At 39.9% G+C, this 14,705-nt stretch overlaps 1 protein-coding gene across 1 annotated transcript in view; it reads right to left on the reverse strand.

Annotated features, from left to right (window-relative positions):
* The window catches only part of LOC133609446 (melanoma receptor tyrosine-protein kinase-like), a 33,762-nt gene extending 23,250 nt beyond the window's left edge, over positions 1-10,512 (reverse strand). Inside the window, exons 1-2 of the mRNA XM_061965037.1 lie at positions 10,447-10,512; positions 10,174-10,381 (exon numbers count right to left, since the gene is read on the reverse strand). Coding sequence (XP_061821021.1) covers positions 10,174-10,381; positions 10,447-10,497 — 259 coding nt within the window. The 5' untranslated portion in view covers positions 10,498-10,512. The remainder of the gene's footprint in view (positions 1-10,173; positions 10,382-10,446) is intronic.
* Positions 10,513-14,705: the final 4,193 nt, after the last annotated feature.

Genomic DNA, 14,705 nt, shown 5'->3' on the forward strand with positions numbered 1-14,705 from the left:
ATTCAAACTTTTTGCTCTTTTTTTCTTATATTTTTGCTGTTAAAATTTAGCACACACATTAGGTATATTTGCACAAAGTATTGGTATTGGATCGGTATCCCCGATACCAGCCTGAATTTCACTTGGTATTGGATCAGAAAGAAAATAAGTGGTATCGGACATCACCAATTTTAAACTTGATGTGCGGCGATAATAACAAAGTTTCTTGTTGCAAAACTAACAAATGACTTTAGCGAATGCGAATGGTGAATTGCGAATATGGAGGGATGCGCCGTTTTCCTGAACGCGGTCTTTGGAACAGGAAATCCATCTATAGCTGGGCTATTCAACTACATAATGAAGAGGGCCGCAGTTTCAAGAGCCCATGGTCTCAGGGGCCGGACATCAAAATGTGGATGTTACTTTAGAAAGTGCCTCCGCAGGTTGTATTCTTTTGAGACTGTGTTTACTTATTTACAAAGTAACCACATCAGCTTTCACACTGCATTGTCAATAAATTCATCATTCTGCCCTCGATACTTGTTTCCAGTGTGTGCAGCTAGACAGATAGTTAACAGCATGAAGAAACAGAAGCTAAGTTTTGTTGATTGATATTCCTTCTTTTGAATTATTTTTCTTCCTTAGTTTTATTTCCTTACACGTCTTCCTTTATTTAGGTTTGTAAGACTGAAAATATAAACATTACAAAGAGTAAAATGTCCATTGTGTATATTCCATAAATAAAATAGAAGGTTTAATGTTAATACACACAGCAAATATTGCACACTGAATTTAACACAAAATTAAGGTGTAGCTTTATCGCCCTCTGCTGGTCCAGTTCAGCGCTAAGTGTATTTAACCAGTTTTAAAAGCCAGAGTTAAACAGCCAAAAACAACACAACTACGAATACGAAATACATCAAAGTCAGCGATTTCAATATATTCATACTTTGTTGTCCAGTCACTGTTAAAGTCTAATTTTCGCAATTTTTTTTTTTTCATGGTGTGAAAGGGTTTTGTTAACTTCTTCTCACCCACCGCTGCTTCATTGTGACACACACGCTTCGCTGTTGCCCCCTGCAGGGTGGCGGCAGTACTGCACACATGAGCAACCCTGTTTTGAATGGTTTCATTAAGCCTTTTTGGGTGGTGTTCGGCAGGCCAAATTAAAAGCTTTGGCAGCCCGGATGTGGCCCGGGGGCCGCCAGTTGAATAGGCTTAATCTATAGCATCAGAACAGTGCCAAAATCGAACTTGCGGACTCATTTTACCTTTGCAAGTGAGGCATCTTTTTGCACTCGCGATGTTTCTGTCTCTACTGACCCAATTTTTAACATTCTCATAACCTTCCGTTACAGTGCTCTGATCAAAGTGGATGAGAAAGGACAGCAGGCGTTTAAAGTGAGCGTTCAGAAAGGAGGGGAGTTGCTGGGCCGTGTGTTCAATGCCCGACCCCTTAGTGCCCAAAGAGTGGATCGTTGCATGCGTACGGAAAGAGAAAGACATCGCAAGCGCAAAAAAACGCCACGCAGAGTGTTTTTCACGCGCAAGGAGTTTGACAATCTTCGGACCCTGTACCCATCTTTGGTGGCATAGTGGCCAAACTACGTCACTGCAGGGATGACTTCAGACTTTGGCCCCGCCCACCAGTTGTGTTTCACCTTGCCTGAGGGCGAAATGATTCAAGGCCCATTGAACTCAAAGTGCTTTTATTGACTTTCATTGATGTTATGTTTTCATGAGCACTTAGAACCAAGTCAGGGGTCAGACAGACAAAATGTGCTTCGGGATTCACAACAAGAACACAGCGGCCTTGTAAGCTAATCTCTCTCACACACACACACACACACAATCTCACACACACACAGGCTGCAGGAATGTCTCAGCCATCTGACAGCCGCCCTTGCTGAAATCACTTCACCAGCTTCATTCCCACCAAAACGCACACTTGTAATGCTCTCCTTAAGCTCACGGACAAAACTACATTACCCACAAGCATGCTAGCGCGCAGCAAGCTAAATCACGCTAGCGGCAGGGTCATGTGACACCATTGACGACACGCTTTGTTCACTTTCGCAACTTGTGGCCCGTTTGAACACGTCCGACTGCTTTTGCGAGCCGCGCACACACTAATGCAGTCTGAACATGTTGCCGTTTGTGCGTGTAAGTGCACGTGTGTGCGTGCGTGCGCGTATGTGTGTGCAAGAAAGTCGTCACGCAGACATCTCGCCAAGCGTCGTCGCGTTCGCACCGCCACTCTAGGCCACGCCACCACCCCATTTCCAGTGTGACCTCATGTGAAAGTTTGTAGCTGACGTCGCTGATCTTTGACCCCGTGAGCCAGCAGGTTGAACATGTTTGCACCCAGCCCGATTAATCCCGCCAGCACGGTGTGACCGTCAACATTCCCCGCATTCCAGCGCTGACGATCCCGCAGGGTGCACAGCTACTGCTGCCGCTACTCGTTTACCTGTGAGGCTCACATGCACCACTTCCACGCGGCCGTGTTGTCGTGGTTACCGCATGTCCCTGTCAACCTCTGGGACACTTCTAGTGATTTCCACTCAAAGACACGTGCAAGCTTTTCCAGGGCCATCTACAACACAGGCGTCAGAGGCAAGACTCGAAAGTGTGAAGTTATTATTCGCATCATTTTGCAAGCAAATGGCTCCTTCGGCGGCCTCCCGTCCCACTGGACGCCACACGCGCCCGTCTTTAAAATGCTCACTTTCCGAGACGCAATTTGACAAATGGAGATTTTTGTAGACTCCAGCAAGAGTGCAAGTCACATGGAGTTGTCACACACAGACATGTCGTCATGTTAACTCATACTTGCCAACCTTGAGACCTCCGATTTCGGGAGGTGGGGGGTGGGGGGCGTGGTCGGAGGTGGGGCGGGGCGTGGTTGGGGCGGGGGGCGTGGTTAAGAGGGGAGGAGTATATTTACAGCTAGAATTCACCAACTCGAGTATTTCATATATATATATATATATATATATATATATATATATATATATATATATATATATATATATATATATATCCATCCATCCATCCATTTTCTACCGCTTATTCCCTTTTGGGGTCGCGGGGGGCGCTGGAGCCTATCTCAGCTACAATCGGGCGGAAGGCGGGGTGCACTCTGGACAAGTCGCCACCTCGTCACAGGGCCAACACAGATAGACAGAAAACATTCACACTCACATTCACACACTAGGGCCAATTTAGTGTTGCCAATCAACATATCCCCAGGTGCATGTCTTTGGAAGTGGGAGGAAGCCGGAGTACCCGGAGGGAACCCACGCAGTCACGGGGAGAACATGCATACTCCACACAGAAAGATCCCGAGCCCGGGATTGAACCCATGACTACTCAGGACCTTCGTATTGTGAGGCAGATGCACTAACCCCTCTTCCACCGTGCTGCCCTATATATATATATATATATATATATATATATATATATATATATATATATATATATATATATACATACATATATACAGTATATATATATATATATATATATATATATATATATATATATATATATATATATATATATATATATATATATATATATATATGAAATACTTGACTTTCAGTGAATTCTAGCCCTATATATATTTATTTATTTTAATATATATATGAATAAAAGAAATACTTGAATTTCAGTGTTCATTTATTTACACATACACACACACATAACACTCATCTACTCATTGTTGTACTTGAAAGTACAATGCAATACAATTCCGGGGCAATGGCACCTATCAAATACACAGTAATGAAAACACAGTTGTTCTACTAACTGAACTGTGTGTTATGAGAGTAGAGTATGTGTGTGTGTGGCCCTTTAATACGTGACAGCATGTGAGGTGAGTGACGTCAGTGAGTGTGTGGGCGAGAGAAGAGAGGGAGCGGTGGCGTGAGTGCGGGGAGGGACTAGTTGGTTTTGTGTTGGATTGGCTGTGTGCAAGCAATCAATAAAGCAAGATTTGCAACTAATCGCTGGACTCATCATTCACCCTAAAGTCGTCCGCTGTGGAGACCCACTGCCGGGTAAGGTGAAGGGTGTTGCCCCGAGCATACATCGGCCCTGGAGAAGTGCCCCTGCGCTCTTCCACTACGGTCTCGTTCTTCTGCTTCGTCTCCTTGTGTGCGCACGCTGGACTCAGGTTCGCATGGAGCTGGAGGGGGCGTGGCCTCCAGCTCCGGCTGAATTCCGGGAGATTTTCGGGAGAAAATTTCTTCCGGGAGGTTTTCGGGAGAGGCGCTGAATTTCGGGAGTCTCCCGGAAAATCCGGGAGGGTTGGCAAGTATGTGTTAACTCCCAGTCTAAGTATTTATTTTTCACGTGGGGAAAATTACAAGGACGATATTCCCAGAGATGAGTGCCATGTACACAACTCGCGAGTACATAACATCCTGAAGGACAGATACCACCCAGCACATGGCCTCTTCAACCTGCTACCCTCTGGAAGGAGGTATAGATCGATTTGCGCCACGACCACCAGAATGTCTCACAGTCTGTATCTCCAGGCTGTGAGACTGCTAAATGAACAGCCTGCCTCTTTGCTGCCCCGGACCATCTTATTACCTCACTCTTCACCACCTCAATAATTGTGCTCTGGACATTGCATTGTTGCAACATCAACGTAACACCCATCAGACATCTGACTGTTCCCACCCCCATACCCCTCTATTCGCCATCTTCTTGACAATGCTAAACTGTAAATTATGGTCAACTTGCACCAGCAATGCAGTTTCTATGCCGCTAGACAAAGCTCAAACAAAATCTCGTTGACATGCATGACTTAAGTGTTATTATGACAATGACAATAAAGGAATTGTTTGATTGATTGATTATTTTCTATAACACTTGTCCTCACCGTTTAGGGCAGGAGGCCGAGCGAGACTGGTCCCCAGTCAATCACAAGACACACATGCTTACTTGCTTATGGCTGTCCATCGATTACGATGATGACGTTGCTCCAGTAATGGGTTATTGAGGGGGGTTTCGTATATGCCATTTCATGTGGCTGTGCACCCGCATGGTTTGCCACATGTGGGGCAGATGTAGTCCAAACATATTGCTGGGTATTGTGGCCAAACAGCTCAATTTTTGTTTCATCTGACCACAGAACTTTCCTCCAGAAGGTCTTATCTTTGTCCATGTGATGTCAGATGAAACAAAAATGGAGCTGTTTGGCCACAATACCCAGCAATATGTTTGGATGAGAAAAGGTGAGGCCTTTAATCCCAGGAACACCATGCCCACCGTCAAGCATGGTGGTGGTAGTATTATGCACTGGGCCTGTTTTGCTGCCAATGGAACTGGTGCTTTAAATGGGACAAAGAAAAATGATTACCACCTCCAAATTCTTCAGGACAACCTAAAATCATCAACCTAAAATCTTTCACAAAAAAATAAGAGTTGTAGAAATGATTGGAAACTCAAGACAGCCATGACATTATGTTCTTTACCAGTGTATGTAAACTTTTGATCCTGACTGTATGTATATGTATATATATATATGGCTGTTGAAAAAAGACTTTGCTCACCGAAACCAGATGTTGTGATGACGTATCCACTTCCGCCGGCAGGCTGCGTCTTTCCCCTCGCACACGATTGACGCAGCTTGCCCAAAGATGGCGAAAAAGTCGGATTCGGGTCGCATTTCCGTTTAGACTGAATTAGCATTTGAAAAGATCAGATTCCAATCAGATTTAGACTACCTCCTGATGTGTCCTGAACCTAAACGGAAAATATCACTTTTGCGCGTTCAGACTGGCATAAAAAATATGATGCGTGTCACTTGAGGGCAAAAAAAAAAATAGATTTGGTGTGCAGAAAATAACTATTTTCTACAGGTTTAGTGCCAGGAAGTTACAGCTGTGCGCTAAAGGGTGAGCGCGGTTAAGGTAGTGTGGTGTTCGCCATGATGGGGACAAGCATTATTTACAGACCACATTGGTCGGACTATGGTCCATTTTAAAAAAATCTAAAAAACTGCCATGATTGGCTGTTAGCGTGTCATGCCTACTGATCAGTGACCACTTCCTATGTTGCTTCACCACTTCCAGTTTGTTCCGACATCGAAGAAAAAAAAAACTAATAATTTTTTTTATTGATATTGATTACGTGTCTATCGCGATATATATTGATAACGTTTTATCGCCAGCCCTTACATGTAATACATCACTATATTGACAAACGGCGGCGGCACAATGCTGTTGTTTCTTCAGGCTTCTGATTGGCACGCTCTTCCTACATCCCAAAAACATGACTGTTAAGAGAACTCAAAACTAAATTGTCCATAATTGTGAATATAGTGGTACTTCAACTTAAGAGTGTTTTGAGATAAGAGCTCTCGGCTATTTTTTATGCTTTAAGTTGCAAAATTAAGAGTTACAAGCATCCTCGCCATTAGTTGGTATAGCCAATCTCACAGTGAAACTCATAAGATCTGACCAGAACATCCGCACTTACTCGCATAACTCTGTTTGTTTAACCACGGGAAAGAAGAAAGTGAGTGTGAAGGACAGAACTGAGAAGAAGTGAATGCTAATCATTATATTAAAGAAATAAATCATCAAAAACATGACAGAACGTGTCGTCAACTTGGCGAAGAATTTTGGGCATATGCTCGTATGCACTGCTGGCTAAAGAACGAGTCCAACGGCAGCCATGAATGTTGAATCTGAATCTAATATCCATTAAAATATGGGAAAGCTGCTGATGGTGTGTTTGACGGAGAAGCAGGTGGAAAGCGATAAGTTGACGCTCCAAGGTAAATGCTATAAATTATCAAGGTCAAGGGTTAAGGTAGATTTATTTGTATCGCACATTTCTAAAACAACCCTTCTGCCCCAAAGTGAGGTAAAATATAAAAAATAATAATCAAAATCACAATAAGCACAAAAAATCCTATACATAAAACACAGTTAAAATGCATAAAAATAGTGCCAAAAAAGCGTGAAGATTAATTTTTTTTTAAATAATACAAATTCACAACAAATATATAACATTCTATATATGAAACACAATTAAAAATGTATTAAAAAAAAAGAAGAATTAATCCATACATAAATCCAGCTCAGCTTGTAAGTGAGTTTTTAAAGAGGATTTAAAAATATCGAGAGATGTTGCCGCTCTGACATTCAGTGAAAAGGTGTTCCAGTACTTTTACGAAATGTATTATATTACTCCATAAAACTACTGTATTAGTTAGTAGTACATTCTCTTATATTGCTTTTATACAATATGTCTAATCAAAAGTTGTTGTCACTTTTCAAAAGGCATGTTACATGTTACAATTGCACTGTTAAGGGGAGCAAGCACCAATTAAATTGATTTTAATTCATTTCAATTGGAGATGTAGATTTGAGATAAGAGTGTTTTCTCCATCACATAACCAATGGTAAGTTGATACGACTGTAGTTGTTTGCATGTATGCATCCTCTGATTGACCATCGTGTGCCTCAACTCCAAAGTCAGCTGGGATAGGGTCCAGCTCACCCGTGACCCGAATAAGAGCAAGCGCTACAAAAATGAAAAGAAAAATCATGGATGATTGGCCAAAGTGAATTCAGCTTAATTGCTTTACTTGAGAAAGACGCGCAATGCATCCATGCATCCATTCATGTATTCATTTCAGTGTCACGGCTGGAGCCTATGGCAGCTGACTCATATCATATAAATGACGCATAACTCCGGCTATTATTCAGGATAACTAACTCACACTGTATCAAACCTTTCTGTCAGCAAATAATAACAAATAGAGAAACTAGCGTAGAGGTTCCTGCTTATCTGGCGGAGATACACATACTAGTGGGGACGTTGGTGTTGTTCAGAAACATAAAAACATAAAAAAACGCCACATCCTGATTAACATAGGTGACCATTGGATGGCTGAAATTATGTTTTGATGTTTAAGTCCCTCAATATGGTGACAGTACACGCACCAATTTAAAGCATGGACCGATAATATCAGCTTTGCGTTCTCAGGCTCAATGTAATTGAGTTGTTGTCTTTGGTTACGAACATGCATACAATTACAATATAATGCATCGCACATTTCCAGTGTCTCATTAAAGCATGTCCGAAAAGAAGTTGGGGGAAGCAGAGCTTATTCAACCCTTCCCCTTTTCGTATCATAGCAAAAACACATTTTTTTGTACTCCATCTGTAACACAGCAGTGAATAAATAAACAGAGCAGTAAATAAGTAGACGAATGAGTAAGTAAATAATTATTAAATACATAAATAAATGTAAAATAAGTAATGTATAGTTGACATGAGATGAATAAGGTTATCTCATTTTTTAATAAGGTTAAGATGTTTATCAGGATTTGTCTTCCTTGTACTTGAAAAGTTAAACTGGATCATATCAGTGCTTTGTTTGGCTTTTTTGCTTAATCATACTGACACGCTTACGGTCTTAAATGTTGTGTGTGCGTACAAATGTTTTAAATGAGATTTCCCCTCTTGTTGAGAAGAATTATTGCAGGTTATAGTTTGCCTTGTACATCATTTTAGCTGCTTGCAAATGCACCAAAGCATTGAATTTCAATATTTTTGATTCAATAAATAAAGCCAACATTATGTATTATTCAAACTGATCTTTGTTGTACCACAGTTGGTGAATAAGCTGTACTTTTGTAGTTATTTCCCCATATTTCTACACAATTACTCAGATGTGGTAATACTGGCAAACAGTAGGGGATATGGGGTGATTTTTGCCTGTATTTTTTAGTTTAGTATTTAGTTTATTATTTCTTCGGTCAGTGGTCAACAAAATAAACAAACAGCTTGACAAAAACAAACAGTTGTACATTCATAAATTGACAATGTCACAGACCGAAGGGGTTTAGGCTTAAGTTGAGCACTTATTTCGCCTAACCCAGTGGTTCTTAACCTGGGTTCGATCGAACCCTAGGGGTTCGGTGAGTCAGGCTCAGGGTTTCGGCGGAGGTCAAGACACACCCGACTCATCGTGTAAATTAAAAACTTCTCCCTATCGGCGTATTACGGACACGGCAACAGCAGAAGTCACACTGATTTGCAGGTGTGTAATTTGTTGTGAGTTTATGCAGTGTTGGTTTTGTTCTTTGAACAAGGTGATGTTGGGTTTTGCATGGTTGAATGAATGCATGTATGTATGTGTATGCTTGCTTTAGTACTATTATCTTGTGTTAATCATATAGCGTTGTTTTTTTGTTTTTTGTTGTTTTTTGTTGTTGTGCTTGCTACCATGTTTCATCATTCCATGTATATACTGTCCTCTGGACCCCCTGTCAAAAGCTTCTTCTAGCTTATTTGGGGGACCCTTTCACGTACCAACATCTTTAAATGATGATATTCACTACTATTGTAATTGTTATATGGTATTGTGAATAAACTAAAACTAAACTAAACTAAACTAAATGTTCATGCACGGTTCATTTTGTGCACCAGTAAAAACACATGGTAACACTTTAGTATGGGGAACATATTCACCATTAATTAGTTGCTTATTAACATGCAAATTAGTAACATATAGGCTCTTAACTAGTCATCATTAAGTACTTATTAATGCCTTATTCGGCATGGCCTTATTATAACCCTAACCCTCTAACCCTGGCCCTAACCCTCTAACCCTAACCCTAACCAAATAACTCTAAATTAAGTCTTTGTTACTTAGAATATGTTCCTCATACTAAAGTGTTACCAAAAACATATAACTTTGTCTTGAATTTGAAATTTTTTTTTAAATTTTTTTTCACTAAAGAAGGGTTCGGTGAATGCGCATATGAAACTGGTGGGGTTCGGTACCTCCAACAAGGTTAAGAACCACTGGCCTAACCCTATAAACAATCTCAATACAAGATGAGCTTGCTAGAAATATGATCAAATACAGTATATACTGTTCAAATATATACACAGTAAAGACATGTGAAATTTCCCTGTTAAACATTTATACCAATAATATACTATATACAAACACTTATACTTCCATTATTATTTATATTCATTATTCTTTGATATCAATATTGGCCAATGTTTTAGATGACGTCAATCGATCATATAATGACGTCATGCAATAGCAAAGAGCCCTTTCGTTGCCATGAAACAGTTTCATTTGCACTCACTGGTTCAGCATAACCTATAAAAAAAATGTTTTTAAAGTAACGTTAACGCCTTTTGCCGTACCTTTCCTGTCGGTTGGAGTTGAGCAGCAGCGGTCAGACGTCAGAAGAAAAAAAAGAAGAAAGTAGTCCAGCACACCACCTCCGCACATCTTCACGTCCACACTCGTCTTCTTCTTCTTCTGCTGGAAGACAAACACCGTGGAGCACCTTCGCGCACTTCCACATGGACCACGACAAGCAACATGGGCCAGCGTGGACGTGGAGCCTTCCTGTTTCACAACAACAACAAAGTGACAACCTGAACGCGCACACACAGACTTTTTCTCACACACACCTTCCTTCTCCTCCCTCTCCTTCTCCTCCTCCGCCGCCCTCTCCTTCTCATTCTCACACTGGTTTGATTGACAGCTCGCTCTCAGAAGTAATTAAACGCGTTAACATACATTTTATTCTACATTAAAAACCGCCAATCAGTATAACAATCGTACAGCTAAAGATGCTTATATAATACACCTGTTTTCAACAAGAGTCAAACACTCGTAAAAAAAACGTCAGTTCTAATGAGTACTTTTTGACCGTGAGAAGCCGCCATATTGGACCTCAGCCAAGTATGCTAGCTGGCAAACGAGCTAAGCTATCAAGCGAACGAAAACATTTATAAATAATTATAACTTTTTTTTTTTTTTACTACAATTTACAGAACAAATAAACAATTGTGAAAAAATGTTTACCGTTTTTTGTTTGTAAAACTAACTTGAACCCAATTCAAACGAGCCACGACAAGTGAGTTGACTGCCAACCACGAGGCAACACCAAAGCATTCTGGGACTTGTAGTATGGAGGTTCTTACTCATCCCAATTCTAAATCGATTCATAATTTTCAAAAATCCATCCATCCTTTTTGCTACCAAAATATTGATTTAAAAAAAATACTCCTTTTTTAAAAATCTCATAAATATGACTTTTTATCTCATAATTTTTTACTTATCATTGGGTTATTTATTTATTTTTAATGACAGAAACAGGCTTTTATAATCTTGCCTATTTGGCATTTTGGAGATTTGTATTTGTATTTTAATAAAGTTTTATATATATATATATATATATATATATATATATATATATATATATATGCATATACACATATATATATATATACACATATATATATATACACATACATATATATATATATATATATATATATATATATATATATATATATATATATATATATATATATATATATATGTATATATTAGGGGTGTGGGAAAAAATAGATTCAAATTCAAATCGCGATTCTCACGTTGTGCGATTCAGTATCGATTCTCATTTTTCAAAAATCTATTTTTTATTTATTTTTATTTTATTTATTTTATTTTTGAAGTGTAGGAGTTCAAGTACCTCGGAGTCTTGTTCACGAGTGAGGGAAGAGTGGATCGTGAGATCGACAGGCGGATCGGTGCGGCGTCTTCAGTAATGCGGACGCTGTATCGATCCGTTGTGGTGAAGAAGGAGCTGAGCCGGAAGGAAAAGCTCTCAATTTACCGGTCGATCTACGTTCCCATCCTCACCTATGGTCATGAGCTTTGGGTTATGACCGAAAGGACAAGATCACGGGTACAAGCGGCCGAAATTAGTTTCCTCCGCCGGGTGGCAGGGCTCTCCCTTAGAGATAAGGTGAGAAGCTCTGTCATCCGGGGGGAGCTCAAAGTAAAGCCGCTGCTCCTCCACATCGAGAGGAGCCAGATGAGGTGGTTCGGGCATCTGGTCAGGATGCCACCCGATCGCCTCCCTTGGGAGGTGTTTAGGGCACGTCCGACTGGTAGGAGGCCACGGGGAAGACCCAGGACACGTTGGGAAGACTATGTCTCCCGGCTGGCCTGGGAACGCCTCAGGATCCCCCGGGAAGAGCTGGACGAAGTGGCTGGGGAGAGGGAAGTCTGGGCTTCCCTGCTTAGGCTGCTGCCCCCGCGACCCGACCTCGGATAAGCGGAAGAAGATGGATGGATGGATATTTTATTTTTTTAATTAATCAATCCAACAAAACAATACACAGCAATACCATAACAATGCAATCCAATTCCAAAACCAAACCCGGCCAAGCAACACTAAATAATAAACAGAGCAATTGAGAGGAGACACAAACAAGACACAGAATAATCCAAAAATATTTAAACTAAAATGAATATTATCAACAACAGTATCAATATTAGTTACAATTTCAACATAGCAGTGATTAAAGATCCCTCATTGACATTATCATTAAACATTTATAAAAAAAATAAAAATAAAAATGAACAATAGTGTCACAGTGGCTTACACTTGCATCGCATCTCATAAGCTTGACAACACACTGTGTCCAATATTGTCACTAAGGTAAAATAAGTCATATTTTTGGTTCATTTAATAGTTGAAACAAATTTACATTATTGCAATCAGTTGATAAAACATTGTCCTTTACAATTATAAAAGCTTTTTACAAAAATCTACTACTCTGCTTGCATGTCAGCAGACTGGGGTAGATCCTGCTGAAATCCTATGTATTGAATGAAAAGAGAATCGTTTTGAATCGGAAAAATATCATTTTTGAATCGAGAATCGCGTTGAATCTGAAAAAAAAAATTGATTTATAATCGAATCGTGACCCCAAGAATCGATATTGAATCGAATCGTTGGACACCCAAAGATTCGCAGCCCTAGTACCGTATTTTTTGGACTATAAGTCGCAGTTTTTTTCATAGTTTGGCCGGGCTCCAGTGCCACTTATATATGTTTTTTTCCTTTTTTATTATCCATTTTCGGCAGGTGCGACTTATACTCCGGTGCAACTTATACTCCGAAAAATACGATATATATGTATATCTATACTGTATATAATTTATCGACCTAGTATTTAAAGACTAATCATTATCTGTGTTGAGTAAATATACTTCACGGTGGCAGAGGGGTTAGTGCATCTGCCTCACAATACGAAGGTCCTTAGTAGTCTTGGGTTCAATCCCGGGCTCGGGATCTTTCTGTGTGGAGTTTGCATGTTCTCCCCGTGACTGCGTGGGTTCCCTCCGGGTACTCCGGCTTCCTCCCACCTCCAAAGACATGCACCTGGGGATAGGTTGATTGGCAACACTAAATTGGCCCTAGTGTGTGAATGTGAGTGTGAATGTTGTCTGTCTATCTGTGTTGGCTCTGCGATGAGGTGGCGACTTGTCCAGGGTGTACCCCGCCTTCCGCCCGATTGTAGCTGAGATGGGCTCCGGCGCCCACCGCGACCCCAAGGGGAATAAGCGGTAGAAAATGGATGGATGGAGTAAATATACACAAACTGTATTGTTTTGTGGAGTCAAATGTTCTTTAATAAATATATATATATATATACATATATATATATATATATATATATATATATAATTATTATTAAAATATGTGTTAAGCCATCTCCATGCAACCAGAAGGAGCTTTTGTAACCTGTAACATGTTTTGACAAAAGTTTATGTAATTACAATACCAAATGATACATTACGAAAATCGATTTGAATCGAGAATCGTCACCCCAGGAATCGGGATCGGATCGAATTGTTTGGTCCCCAAAGATTCACACCTCTAATATTCAGCGTCCAAGGAGCGGCCCGGCGGGCCAATTTTAGCCCGCAGCTCATTCAATAAAAAATGCAATAATTTCATTATCGAGATGTTATTAGTAATTCTGTCAAATAATACATGTTTTAAATCAGATTTTGAGTTTGTAATAATCATGATTAATCACAAGAATTACTAGTAGTATACCTCACTTGCATGATTTCAATTACTTAAAAAAAACATCCATCCATCCATCTTCTTCCGCTTAAAAAATGTATTTAAAACAGACCTCAATATTTGGTCGCAAAAGCAATTTTATTGTTAGAATTGATAGAATGTGAAGGAGCAAAATAAATTGTGTTATTAATCTGTGTATTTACCTGATTATTGCAATATTTTTTGTGATTAATCGCACGATTAACACTAATTTCCTTTGTCACCTACTTGGATGTTTTGTTCAGCTTGACATTGATTTCCTTTGAGCATCTTTAATTCTTCGATTTTACTGAATGTGGCCCTTGCTGGGAAAAGCTTGGACACTCCTGTTATAAAAATACTATAAAAATACTAAAATACATTACAATTAGTACTATTATGATTTTTTTTTTTAAAGGTCTGTCTTTTTCAAAATGACTAATTACAGTGAATAAAAAATGCTCCTGGGCGTTCAGGCTTGTCACTCACTGCTGACTCGCCACACATGTACACGTACACAATAGCAGTCCCGAAAAACACAACAAACAATTTGCAGTCTTGTTGTTGTTATGATAGGCTAGCTAACGTTAGCTATCCAAATGGCTAAAACCGAGTTTTAACGTACATGCGTAATTACTTATACGTGCAGAAAGCTGTAGAATAGGATAGACTTTATTCATCCCACGTTGCAGAAATTATGTGGTTGCAGTGCTGATTCACAAAGTCCACTAAAAAAAGGCAAAAACACAAAAAGGGAAACATTAAAGAACACAACGGACATAAAAAACACATAAAAGAGCAATGCAACCAGCTGCCACT

This window comes from Nerophis lumbriciformis, linkage group LG07 (genome assembly GCF_033978685.3).
Source record: "Nerophis lumbriciformis linkage group LG07, RoL_Nlum_v2.1, whole genome shotgun sequence".
Lineage (NCBI taxonomy): Eukaryota > Metazoa > Chordata > Actinopteri > Syngnathiformes > Syngnathidae > Nerophis > Nerophis lumbriciformis.